At 49.3% G+C, this 12166-nt stretch overlaps 1 protein-coding gene across 11 annotated transcripts in view; it reads left to right on the top strand.

Annotated features, from left to right (window-relative positions):
* ZNF618 (zinc finger protein 618) overlaps positions 1 to 12166 on the top strand; it is a 132429-nt gene that overhangs the window by 45139 nt on the left and 75124 nt on the right. For all 11 annotated transcript variants that reach the window (XM_082295143.1, XM_082295148.1, XM_082295151.1 and 8 more), the window contains exon 2: positions 6844 to 6887. In XM_082295143.1, the coding sequence (XP_082151269.1) occupies positions 6844 to 6887 (44 nt within the window). The remainder of the gene's footprint in view (positions 1 to 6843; positions 6888 to 12166) is intronic.

The raw sequence follows: 12166 nt of genomic DNA on the forward strand, positions 1-12166 counted from the left end.
CCTGTTCTAGATCTAATTTTCTGCCTTGAGTTCTATTTTTCAAGTGTTTAAATTTTTATTGCTGATCTCAGATTGAAGCTGAACATTTGCAGCACGTCACATCTCTGCAGTGCTCTTTGTTATGGAGGGACCCAAAGCGTTCTTCAAAATTTCTCAAAAATGAGATAAAACCAACCCCAAAATGTACAGTTCTGCCCAGGGATCCCATGACTCCCAGTGACACCCAAATGCTGAGCTGTGAGCTGGAGCAGCTCCCTGGGGGACACTCCACAGCCTCTGCAGCTTTGAAAGGCAAAGGTTCTGCCTTATCCAAGCTGCTTCCAAGAAGTGCTTCAGCACAGCATCTTCCAACCTCCTGCAGGGCCACCTCCCACTGTCCCAGGCTGCTCCAAGCCCCAATGTCCAGCCTGGCCTTGGGCACTGCCAGGGATCCAGGGGCAGCCCCAGCTGCTCTGGGCACCCTGTGCCAGGGCCTGCCCACCCTCCCAGGGAACAATTCCTGCCCAATCTCCCATCCAGCCCTGCCCTCTGGCAGTGGGAAGCCATTCCCTGTGTCCTGTTCCTCTGTGTCCTTGTCCCCAGTCCCTCTGCAGCTCTCCTGGAGCCCCTTTAGGCCCTGCAAGGGGCTCTGAGCTCTCCCTGGAGCCTTCTCCTCTCCAGATGAGCACCCCCAGCTCTCCCAGCCTGGCTCCATGGCAGAGGCTCCAGCTCTTGGAGCAGCTCCGTGCCCTCCCCTGGACTGGCTGCAGCAGCTCCAGGACTTTCCTGTGCTGGGACCCCAGAGCTGCACGCAGTGCTCCAGGTGGGGTCTCAGCAGGTGGAATGAAAGAGGAGAATCCCTGCCTTGCCCACGTTGCTTGGATGAGCCCAGGACACCAGAGCCTGGGCCTGTGCTCCCAGCCCGCTCCGCTCGGGATGTGGCTCCCCCAAAACCCAACCTCCAAGTCTTTCCCACCCATCCCATCAACCTGGAGCTGGGAGAGGCTGGAGCTGCTCAGGGGGAAGGTTCCTGGCAGTCCCTGCGTGCAGTGGGGCCGTCACAGCCCCGTCAGATGTTCCAGGCAGAGGCAGGAGGTGCCGAACTCCCAAACAGAACGTGTTGAACACGACTGGGATTCCCTGGATAAATAACTCCTATTTTAATTTTTTTTCCCCCATGTGCACTCGTAGCTTGTTAGAGATGTTTGTTTTATCAACTTGGAAAAGTGCCTGTAATAGGATTTTTTAAAAAATTGATTTCCTGAGAGTTTCCTGCGAAATTGGAAGCCTGGAATCACGGGTGGATTTCTGAAATGCTATCGCAGGGCTCCTTTGCCCCTTTTTTCTCCCCCCAAGTAAAAAATAACAGTACCTTCCTCCCCCCCAAGGTTTCATTCCATATACATTTATTCTTTAAAAATATTTCCAGCTGTTTCTTTTGCTGGGAAACTCATACCATCTGTAAACAACTGCTCGATGCACATAATTCTGTTGTTTTGCCCGGTCACTCTTATTTTCCAGCTTTTATAATATGAGAGTTCAGAGTAATCAGTAATGCCTTTTCTCCTCTTCACCCTCAATTTGATTATTTTTCTCATAAAGAACAGAGTAAGGAGAGCACTGAGCAACAGGAGATGGAAAAAATATTTTGATTACTTTTCAGTTGCTTATAATCAAGGAGTAACTCTTTAAATCCAGACCAATTTGCTGCATTGATTTATTCATAATTTTAATTTCATGACTGTTTCAGGGAAAAACAAAAATACATGAGGTTGAAGCTTTTTAATACTGGTTTGAACATTTGTAGTTTTAGGTTAAAATTTATTTAATGTTCCTGTTCTTCGGTTACTTCTCTGGCACGTGCTGCTTGAGTCTCCCTGGGCTGCCAGGGGAGAAAAATTGAAATTCAAAGCACAAATTCTGCCAGTACTTTCAGCAAGTTCATAAAATTACTCATATGAATATTGCCTTGACTCAGAGGCAACTGCTCACAGCCCTTAAACCTGTCTGGGACTGCCTGGAGTGTGGGAGCTGGGAATGGGTGACAGGGACACCTGGGTCCTTCAGGGCAGGATTGTGCCGTTTCCTGGGGCTCAGCACCCGCCCAGGCCGGGGGGCGTCGTGGTGAGCTCCCATTTCCTCCTTGAAAATATTTTTTTTATTATTATTATTTTGGTTGTTTCTTGAGGGGAAGCTGCAGCTGAGGAAATTGGCAGCGCATTCCTCCGGCCCAGGAAGTGACTCGTTCCCGAGTGGAGAATTCGTCCCTTTTGGAGGCTGCCCTGGTGGATAGGCAGAGGCAGAGGATGAGGAGGGGATGAGCCACAGCAGCCTAAAGCACTGGAGATCTTTGTCCTTCATGCAGGGGGTGCCCTGGCTCTGGGAACCAGAGGAAACGGTCTCAAGTTGTGCCAGGGAAGGTGTGGGTTGGATATTAGGACAAATTTCTTCATGAAAAGGGTGGTCAGGCGTTGGCACGGCTGCCCAGGGCAGGGGTGGAATCGCCATCCCTGGAAATGTTCCCGTGTGGATGTGGACACTCGGGGACAGGGGTCAGTGGTGGCCTTGGCAGTGCTGGGGGAAGGTTGGACTCGATGATCTCAGAGGGCTTTCCCAACCTCAGTGATTCCATGGTTCTGTGGAGCACAGCTCTGCCTGGATCACCCGTGGGCTCTGCATTGCTTCCTTCTCTTTATCCCCTCCAGGGGATGGTGCTGAGGCTGGAGAGTGACGGGGACACCACGGGGCTGACTCGGGGCACTGTGGTGCCCCCGAAATCCAGGCCTTGGGGCTCCTCAGCATCCGCCGTGCTGGCAGGAGGAAGCAAAAACCCAGATTAAAAAGGGGCACGGGCACATTTATGGGTCCTTGTGCTCTGCAGATGTTTTGGTGTGATGTGGAGCTGCTCTGCTGTTTTCCCCCTCCTAGTTAATAAAAATTAAATAGGAAACTGCCAGTGTCTTGCCCTTTGTTTAAAGAAAAGAAAAAAGGAAAAAAAAAAAAAGCACTTCCTGCATTTTCTGTGGCTCTGAAGTTAATAACCCCAGACAGCGCAGGTAGCAGGCCTGCAGTTGTTTTTATGGCACATTCCTGTGTCAGACCTGTTTTCAGTTGCTTCTCCCTTTGCCAAATTTTAATTATTTGGGGTGAAATTTTCCATGCTGGGTGCTGCTGGCTCCTTCTGAAACCGAACGTGTGGTTTGTGTTTGGACAAAAATTATTCTGCTGTCTCTGGGGAGGTGTCTGGGGGGAGTAGGGTGGGGGGTTGGGGTTCTTTTCCTTTTTTTCCCTCAGGTAAACAAACAACTCAGCCCTTCTACCTCTGGAGGGGGAAGGTGCTGTGGGAGAGGGGCTGGGGTGAGCGGGGTCTGCTCCTCCTGCACCCCCCTGGCAGAATTAGGGCCCTCTCCCTTTGGGATGGGGTTCAGAGGCAGATCACAGGGGGTGACTGTGCATGAACAAATCAAGGAATGGATTTAACCCCTTTTCCCCCTGGGGAGGGCTGTGGCAGTGCTTTGGGGGTCCCAGTGCCCCCATCCCGTCCATGGGAGCTGATCCCAGCGGGGCGTCCGTGGATGCAAATCCAAGTGATTTGAATAATTGTTTCTAATCATAATTTAAGTGATCAGGCAGAAAGCCCTTGCTTAAATCGTCTGAAATCTCATCTCACATTTTTATTGATTTTAGTTATTTTTTTGTTTTGCTGTAACTGTTAAAATGTTGGGGTTTTTTTCCCAATGCAGTGTAACCCTCTTGATAAACATGGATTTCTCAGGTCAGTTCTACATCTGCTTGGACTCCTATTTTTTGACACGTTACCCTGTTAGGAGATGTTGACTGATACATTTCTTATTTATCACATGATTTACTTCTTGCTTACAACTCGAGTCGAGGAGCATATGGCCGGAAACCACATTCTGCTTGTGTGCATTTTAATTTAAAGGATATTTATTAGCATTAGTTAAACAAAACTACCCTAAATACACCCAATATGAAGAAAAGCAACTTTAGGGAATCACAGTTTGAAATGTAAATGATTTTATGGGGCAGACTGTGTGACATTCTCCAGCCTGTTCCAGCACCCCACACCCGGCCTCCCAGCTTGTCAGCAAATGCAAATTCTGCTCCTCTCCTTTTCCAATTAGAAATTAGGAAATCACCAAAATAAATTATTTGGGTAGATGGGAGTGCAGGGGATTCCAAATGGGAGCACAGGAGGTTTCGGTTCCCCCTCCCCAAAGATGTTACTTTGTTGGGAGCTGCTCTGAGCCATTTTGGCACATTCTGGTTAAATGATAATCTCCAGCTTTTCACCCCTTCGACTTCCTTGTGGTATTTCAGTCCTCAAATGCCACTTTTTAGAATTTAGATGGAAAGTTTTCTCTTAAATGGATTTTATTTTTGAATGAACAGGCTGAGAGCTGGGGGTGCTCACCTGGAGAGGAGAAGGCTCCAGGGAGAGCTCAGAGCCCCTTGCAGGGCCTGAATGGGCTCCAGGAGAGCTGCAGAGGGACTGGGGACAAGGCCTGGAGGGACAGGACACAGGGAATGGATCCCAGTGCCAGAGGGCAGGGCTGGATGGGAGATTGGGAAGGAATTGTTCCCTGGGAGGGTGGGCAGGCCCTGGCACAGGGTGCCCAGAGCAGCTGGGGCTGCCCCTGGATCCCTGGCAGTGCCCAAGGCCAGGCTGGACATTGGGGCTTGGAGCAGTCTGGGACAGTGGAAGGTGTCCCTGCCCATGGCAGGGGTGGCACTGGATGGGCTTTAAGATCCCTTCCAACCCAGACCAGTCTGGGATTCTGTGGATTTGTTTATTTCAGCATCCAGAAACCTTTAAGGCAGCTTGATCTGATCTCATTCAGGCTGAGCTTGGTGGTTTTGTCTAATGGATCATCTCCAAGAGCACCTTGCTGTGTGGAACCATCGAGATGAGAGCTCTTCCTCATTTTATCCGCATTTTTTCTTTCAAAATAAGGAAACTCCCCAGCACTAGGGATTGTTGGAGTGTCTGTGCAGCACCGGGGGCTGGATTCCATCATCCTTGTGGGTCAGAATATCCTTCCAGCTCAGGATATTCCATGGTTCCGTGATTCAGCAGGCAGTTTTCCTGTGGAATTCTCCTGGCAGGAGCCTGCACATGGTCCTTGCGATCCAAGGTGTGGCTCTTGGGTTGTGTGAGCTTGGGTTTGGGTTGTGCACAAAACTCTTTGAACAGACAGGAATTGTCAGGTTCCCATCTCTGGGGCATTTCGGGCCTCAGCGACCCCCAGCACCCCACAAGGTTTCTGCCCTGGCTCTATATTAAATCTCCTTTTCCCCTTTTTTTTGTACACACAGATCTAATCTTCTAGAAAATGCCCTGAAGGTTTGAGCAATCTACCAGTTGCAGGAACCCATAAAGCTTTTTTTTTTTTTTGCTTTTTTTTTTTCCATTGTGTAAGCATGACAAATCATTAATTTTTGATTGATTGCTTTGAATTATGGGTGCTCTGACATCCTTTCTGTAGCTGAACAGCTGTATAACAAATGAACATATCAGTGCTCACAAAAGATTGGAGATCTAACAGAAGCAATTACATCCTCAGCTCCTCCCTTCTGGCTTTTCCCAGGCAATGGAAAGAAATTTTTTAACAGAAATTCCTCAAGTGGCTCACAATAATAATAATCATCATCATCATCGTAATAAAAAAATACTTTTTTGTAATTGAATTAGATTTTTATCTCTTCATTTCCAGTGGATTTCATATCCCGTCAGAAGCCAGGTTGTGTTTCTGCTTTGTGTAACTTGGAGAATCCCTTTGAAGAAAATTTTACATGAAGAATTAAAAAAAATAAAATCAAATTGCAATTTTTTTTTTGGTTCCTATTCCTTTAAGATTTCAGAATTGCACCAGTGCACTAAATGTGACCTCCATAACTTTTAAATTAAGAATTTATGCTGGCTTGAAATTTATGAAATATTTCAGCATGAAAGAAAGCCTTTTTCCCTCAGGAAAATTGAGCAATAAATCACAGCACTCTCGATTTACTGCCCTACAGCCAGCCAAAGATAGGATTTTTTTCCTTCCCCCCTTCGTTCTGAAAAAAAAAAAAAATATAAAAAAAATGTAATCATATAAGACAGCTTAGCTGCTATCCTCCCACTCTCTAGAATTTTTAATTTCAGCTGTTTCTGCTTGGATTTATTTCCAATATTCCTGCTCGGCTTTTCAATTTCCTCAGTTATTAAATTTTAATTCAGTGCATTAGCATTTAAATTAAAAAAGGGTTTATTTTATCGAAATCGTTGGCTGGCCCCCATCCTGCTGCACATGAATTGCCTGTTTCTGCCATTTGCACAAAATGTGAAATGCAGCTAATATCTTTTAACTTGTATTTGCACAAATTCAGAAATAAAATTTCTGGGATTGGAATAATATTGTCTTTCCAAGGAAGGCTCTCATCAGCGAGCCGGGGAAGGAGGCGACAGGAGATGCTGGGCCCTCCCTGCTCAGCCCTCCTGGGGCCTGGAGGGGCTAATTAGGGCATGGGGCTAATGAGGGGAGGTACTGGGCTTGCCCTCCAGCCCGGAGCGGGGCCATTCCCGCTTGGACACCTCCTGGAATTTGGCCATTCCTCATTTCCCACCTGCCAGTCGCGTGGTTTTGCATCTCAGGGATCATTGCTGGAGACTTGGGTTGCACGAGAGCGACCAGAGGGGATCGGCTCGGGAAGAGCCCCCGTGGTGGGGCTGGGGCTCAAAGCCTGCCCCAGCCCCGGGGTTCAGAGCCCCACAGGAGCCCCTGGGTGCAGCTGGGGCAGGCAGGGCTGCAGAGCACCCTCGTCTTTCTGAACCTAAACAGCGTTTTTGTTTTGGTCTCTTAGGCCGACGAGAGCAACAGCAGCGGGCGGAGGAGCTCTTCCAGCAGGTAGGGCTGGGGTTGCGCCGTGTGGGACGGGGTGGCCAAGGGTGGCCAAGGGTGGCTGCACAGGAGGGATGGGTGGGAGCTGTCAGGGCCCAGCGTCCATGCAGCCCTTTTGGGATTTAGCTGGAAAGATGGATGGAGGAGTCTGACCTCGTCCTGGCCTCGGGGGCTGAAAGCAGAAGCTGTTTGCACATGGTGTGAGGTGTTCCAGCTGAGTGCCCCCAGCGTGAGGCTCTTGGATGGAGACCTTAGACTGTGCAGAGCCTTCTGCTCCCACACAGGAGGAGAGGACAGAGGTGTCCACCTCACCTTTGGGGTGTCCACCTCACCTTTGGGGTGTCCCTGGGGCTGAACATCCTCCCAGGAGTGAGCAAAGGCCCTTCCCAGGGCAGGGCTGGCGCTCCCAGTGGGGTGGGAGAACTTCCCTCTGTTTTTCCGATTCCTTTGTACATCCAGAGGAGTGTGAGGTTGGTCATTGCTTTTTTCCTTGTAGAAAAGTGGAAATGAAACCCACTTTATCATCTACCTGACTGAACAAAAGGTGCTCAAAGAAAGGAGAATGGCCAAGTCCATTTAAAAATAATAAAACAGAATCAAAATGTGATATTTCAAGAAAGCTCTGTCAGTGATTGAAGGTGGAAATGTGGCTCAGACTGAATCCGTGTGGTCATCATTGGATGGAGACACAAGATGGATGTTTCTCAAAGTCATTGCTGCTTGAAACCCTCACTAATTGCAAACTATCGAGGAAGCTTTTAACAATTAATTTGTATCAGTTAAAAATATAAGCAAAAATAATATAGTATAATATAATATAGTATAATGCAATTAATATAATATAATCAAACTAAAGTTGCCTGGATTTTACCTTCCTGCAATTTTTTTTTCACAATAGCAGGCTTGGTCTAAGGTGATGACTGTGGTATTGGCTCAATGCTATTTTTATTTTTTTACTGCAGTGAATTGATTTTATTCTGTTTCAAGCAAACAATGGAAGCTCTGAAGGCCCAGGGGTTTGTGATCCCACCACCCCCAGCTCCGTGGGCCTGGTGCTGCCTTTGGAAGAACAAGGTTCAGGGTGGGCAGCTGCCAGCTCGCGGTGGCAGAGAGCCCTTGCTGTTCTCCTCCCCCATTAACTCCTGGGTGGTTCCTGCCCCTCAGTGAGTGCTCAGTAATGGGAAATTTTAAAAGGTGAAGAGAATTCTTGGGAGCACAGCAAAGCCCCCTTCCTTGAAGGCAGCCAGGAGAGAGATGGCTGCTTGCCTTGGGGAAGATGACAACTAAGAGACAACCTGACAAAGCTGTGCGTGTTTTTGAACACTCCAGAAAAGGTAGATCAGAGGCTTCTTTCTTCCTTTTGCAAGGAAAAAAGAGACAGTCAACAAAATTAAAAAGCAGCAAATTAAAAGCCAATAAAAGGCAGGATGTTTTCCTGCATGATGGGCAGCGACGTGATGGGAGATGCCAAGAGCTGGGTGCTCTGAGGGGCTGGGAGGGGACTCAGCTGGAGCACAGTGCCAGGGGGTGACAAGGACTCCAGGGTTCACAGGATCACACACTGCCTTGGGTTGGGAGGGTCCTTAAAGCCCATCCAGTGCCACCCCTGCCATGGGCAGGGACACCTCCCACTGTCCCAGACTGCTCCAAGCCCCAATGTCCAGCCTGGCCTTGGGCACTGCCAGGGATCCAGGGGCAGCCCCAGCTGCTCTGGGCACCCTGTGCCAGGGCCTGCCCACCCTCCCAGGGAACAATTCCTGCCCAATCTCCCATCCAGCCCTGCCCTCTGGCAGTGGGAAGCCATTCCCTGTGTCCTGTCCCTCCAGCCCTTGTCCCCAGTCCCTCTGCAGCTCTCCTGGAGCCCCTTTAGGCCCTGCAAGGGGCTCTGAGCTCTCCCTGGAGCCTTCTCCTCTCCAGGTGAGCACCCCCAGCTCTCCCAGCCTGGCTCCATGGCAGAGAGGCTCCAGCTCTTGGAGCAACTCTGTGGCCTCCTCTGGACTCATTCCAACAGGTCCATGACTTGTGTTGGGGGCCACAGTGCTGGACATAGTGTGACCCCATCCTGTGGGTGAGCACCTGACAGGGATCAGTTCCTTGCTGATGTCCACTGGAGACTTGCTTGAAGCTTCTTCTGAAGCCCCTTCTGCACATGGTGGTCCAGGCTGGGTGTCCCTGTGTGGTGTGAGGGTGCCAGTCCCAGAGGGTTGGTGGGACAGGAGGGCACTGTGCGAGCAGCACTGGGAGCTGTGGACCTTGGGGTGAGCACTGGGAGTCTCCATAAGACTATTGGAGCACTAACTACTTCCCAATAATTAATGTCAGCATTCAGATGGTGGGCTCTGGATCCTGACAAGAAATAATTGAAAAACCAAATGTGCAATTATGTCTGACAAGCAGCGTGTGCTTTTCTTGGTCACCAGAGCCTTGTGTAGTCATGTGTTAGACACGGTTTTATATAATTATTATTGTTTATATGGCGGGTGTCAGAGGAAGTAGGAATTTCAGTTTCAAGTCCTCTGTTGGCTATTTATTTTAAAGTCATTAGATTTGTTTTCAGACTTAACTACACTTAATGTGCGAGACTCCTGCTGAATAAATCAGCCCCTGATATAGGAGCTGCATCTGTTTGCGGAGGGAACGGAGCCAGCTGGAAGCTCAGCCCCGTCTGCACCAGGGCTGTCACCAGCCAGGAGCCCGCTCGCAGCACAGATGTAGCTGTGGAAAAGCTCTGCTCCCACAACGGGGGAATCCAGGCCTTCGGGGGCTGCCGGCCGGGCAGGGAGGGCTCTCGTTGAGTGCAGCCTTAACAGCATTGGGCTGCAACTCCCAGAAGGGGCTCGGGGAGGTGCAGGTCCAGCAGGAGGGCTCTGGGTGCTGGCCTGAGTGGGAGCAGAGCAGGAGTTCCCAGGGGTGCTCTGGGCTGGGCCTGGAGGTTTCCCAGCTCTGACACGATGCGGTTTTCCCGGGTACTCCAGACCAAGCTGTGCTGCCTCAGGGATCTGAGTGTTTCGGTCTGTGCCACGGAAGATGAGACTTTCATGGAATCACAGAATCCCCTGAGCTGGAAAGGACCCACCAGGACCATCCAGCCCAGCCCCTGGCCCTGCACAGACCCCCCAACAGCCCCACCCTGGGCATCCCTGGCAGCGCTGTCCAAACGCTCCTGGAGCTCTGGCAGCCTCGGGGCTGTGCCCATTCCCTGGGGAGCCCTGGGAGGAGAAGCTGTGGAGAAGTGGTTGCACCCACTTCGCTCCTTCTCAGTTCACCTTTCTCCAGCCTCCCTCTCCTTCCCCTCTCCTCCTCACATTCCTTGCTCTGTCCTCTGTGGACATGTACTCCCCAGCAGCTCCTGTCACCCAAGGGAGGGTCTGCTATGGGATGGCACCAGCTCTTCTTCAGGCTCCTCTTCCAGCTCACCAGGTCCCCAGCACTGGGGAACGACAATTTCTGAGGTTGTCGTCCTCTGAAGCTCAGGAGAGGTCTCTACGCCCTGTGGAGGGACAGGCCCAGGACTGGGTATTTCCGGGAGGCAAAATTATTTGAATTGTCTCCCCTTTCTATAAGAGCTAACCTGTGGGATTTTCAGTCCCAGAGCGTGAAGAAGCTTCCGACTCCTCCTGCATCAGGAAAAGAGAAAACTCTTACTAATTAGGCAAGGAATTTAATAAGCCTTGGTGCTTGCTGAAGGACTCTCACCAGTCATCTTCAAAAAGAAACAAACCAACCAACCAACCAGCACAAACCCCCCCAGAAGTGCCCTCTGGCCAGTTTTAAGAGCAGTGGACAGTTCAGTTCTGTACCACAATCAGCACGGGAGCTGTGGGGAACCCAGGCAGGTTACCTTGAAACCCAAAGGAAGGTCAAATGCCCACGTACAAGGAGACGACAGCGCTCAGACACATCCCACCTCCGAGGGTTTCTGTGTAAACCACACCAGTTTGCCAAATGCCAGAGTCCTGGAGAGCTTTGGATGGTGTGAGGTGGAGAAATGTCCCTTTCTAGAGCCATGAAGTACCGAGACGTGGCAGCTCTAAAGCCTTCAGGAAAGCTGAGCTACCAGGAAATCCTTGGGTCACCCCTTACTCCTCGTGGCTTGTTGAGGACCTGTGGCCACTTCAGTTCTCACCCCCTCAGTCATTTCTTAGTCAAGCAACACAGAGCTCTTTCACTGATATAAATAAACCCTTAATCTATTCCCTTTGTTTTTCCCTGAATTTCTTTGTCTCTGTTGACATTTCCACGCTTGAAAATTTAAAGACGCTGGCAGCTATTCCATTATCATCTTAAATTCAGTTTTTAACCTGCATCATTTGTGTGTCGCATTTTTTATCTGACTGAATTCTTTTGCTTTTGGCAAAGAGTGCGCGGTTGTTTTTTGTTGGATAAGCCAAATTTTTTTTATATTTGGTTAGACTTTCCTCTTCAAACCATCCTCAAGATATTCCTAATAAGGACTGAAGGGAATTTGTTTTGCTAATACCTTAGGAATTCTTTGTGGCTCTTGACTATTGTTCTGGTTTGTATTTTAATTTTAATTTCCAGAGGAGAGGCAGCCTGATTTGGTCCTGGAGTTTACCTTCTCTGAAGGATTCGGAGCTGCCGAGTGTCCCTTGAGGAATGAACGCATGATTAAATTCCTCTTGGACTTCCTGAAGCAGAGTTTGCTGTCAGGAAAGGTTGTGTGTTTTACTAGACCCAGATAGCTGGAAAAATTAAGTATTCTGCTTTGTTTGTTTGTTTTCCCTAGATTTTAGCAGTGACACCACACACACCAGCGCATGCTGCATTATGTATTTTGGGGTTTTTGAAAGCTGTTACCTCTGTTTTTAAGTGCTGGCTGCCCTCAGAGGCAGGGGGTGAACTTCCCTGAGGCATCTCTCTTCTACAAAACCTTCACATCCTTTAAATTTATGAAGTCCTTAATAATATTGGTATTTATTGAGCAAATTTCTTCCAGGAAAACCTGAATGGCAGCTACTGTCACACTTCTGCTCTCCTGCTGATGGAGGAGGGAGTTCCCATTCCCCATAATAATGTCAGGACATCAGTGAACAGGTTTTTCCTGTAACCTTTCAGAAGTTAAATGCAACTTTGGGAATTCACAGTGGCATCATGGAAAATTGTGAAGAGAACTGAGACCTTCTGGTGGAACACGGATGACCATGAACCCCTCTGTGACCAAGTGAAAATTTAGGGTTCAGGCACGTGCACCAGCACGTGCTGCCATCGTGTGTGTCACCAAGAGTGCTGGTGGCACACTTGGTATCCTGCTTGGGTATCCGTGC

This window comes from Coloeus monedula, assembly GCF_965178545.1.
Source record: "Coloeus monedula genome assembly, chromosome: 21".
NCBI lineage: Eukaryota > Metazoa > Chordata > Aves > Passeriformes > Corvidae > Coloeus > Coloeus monedula.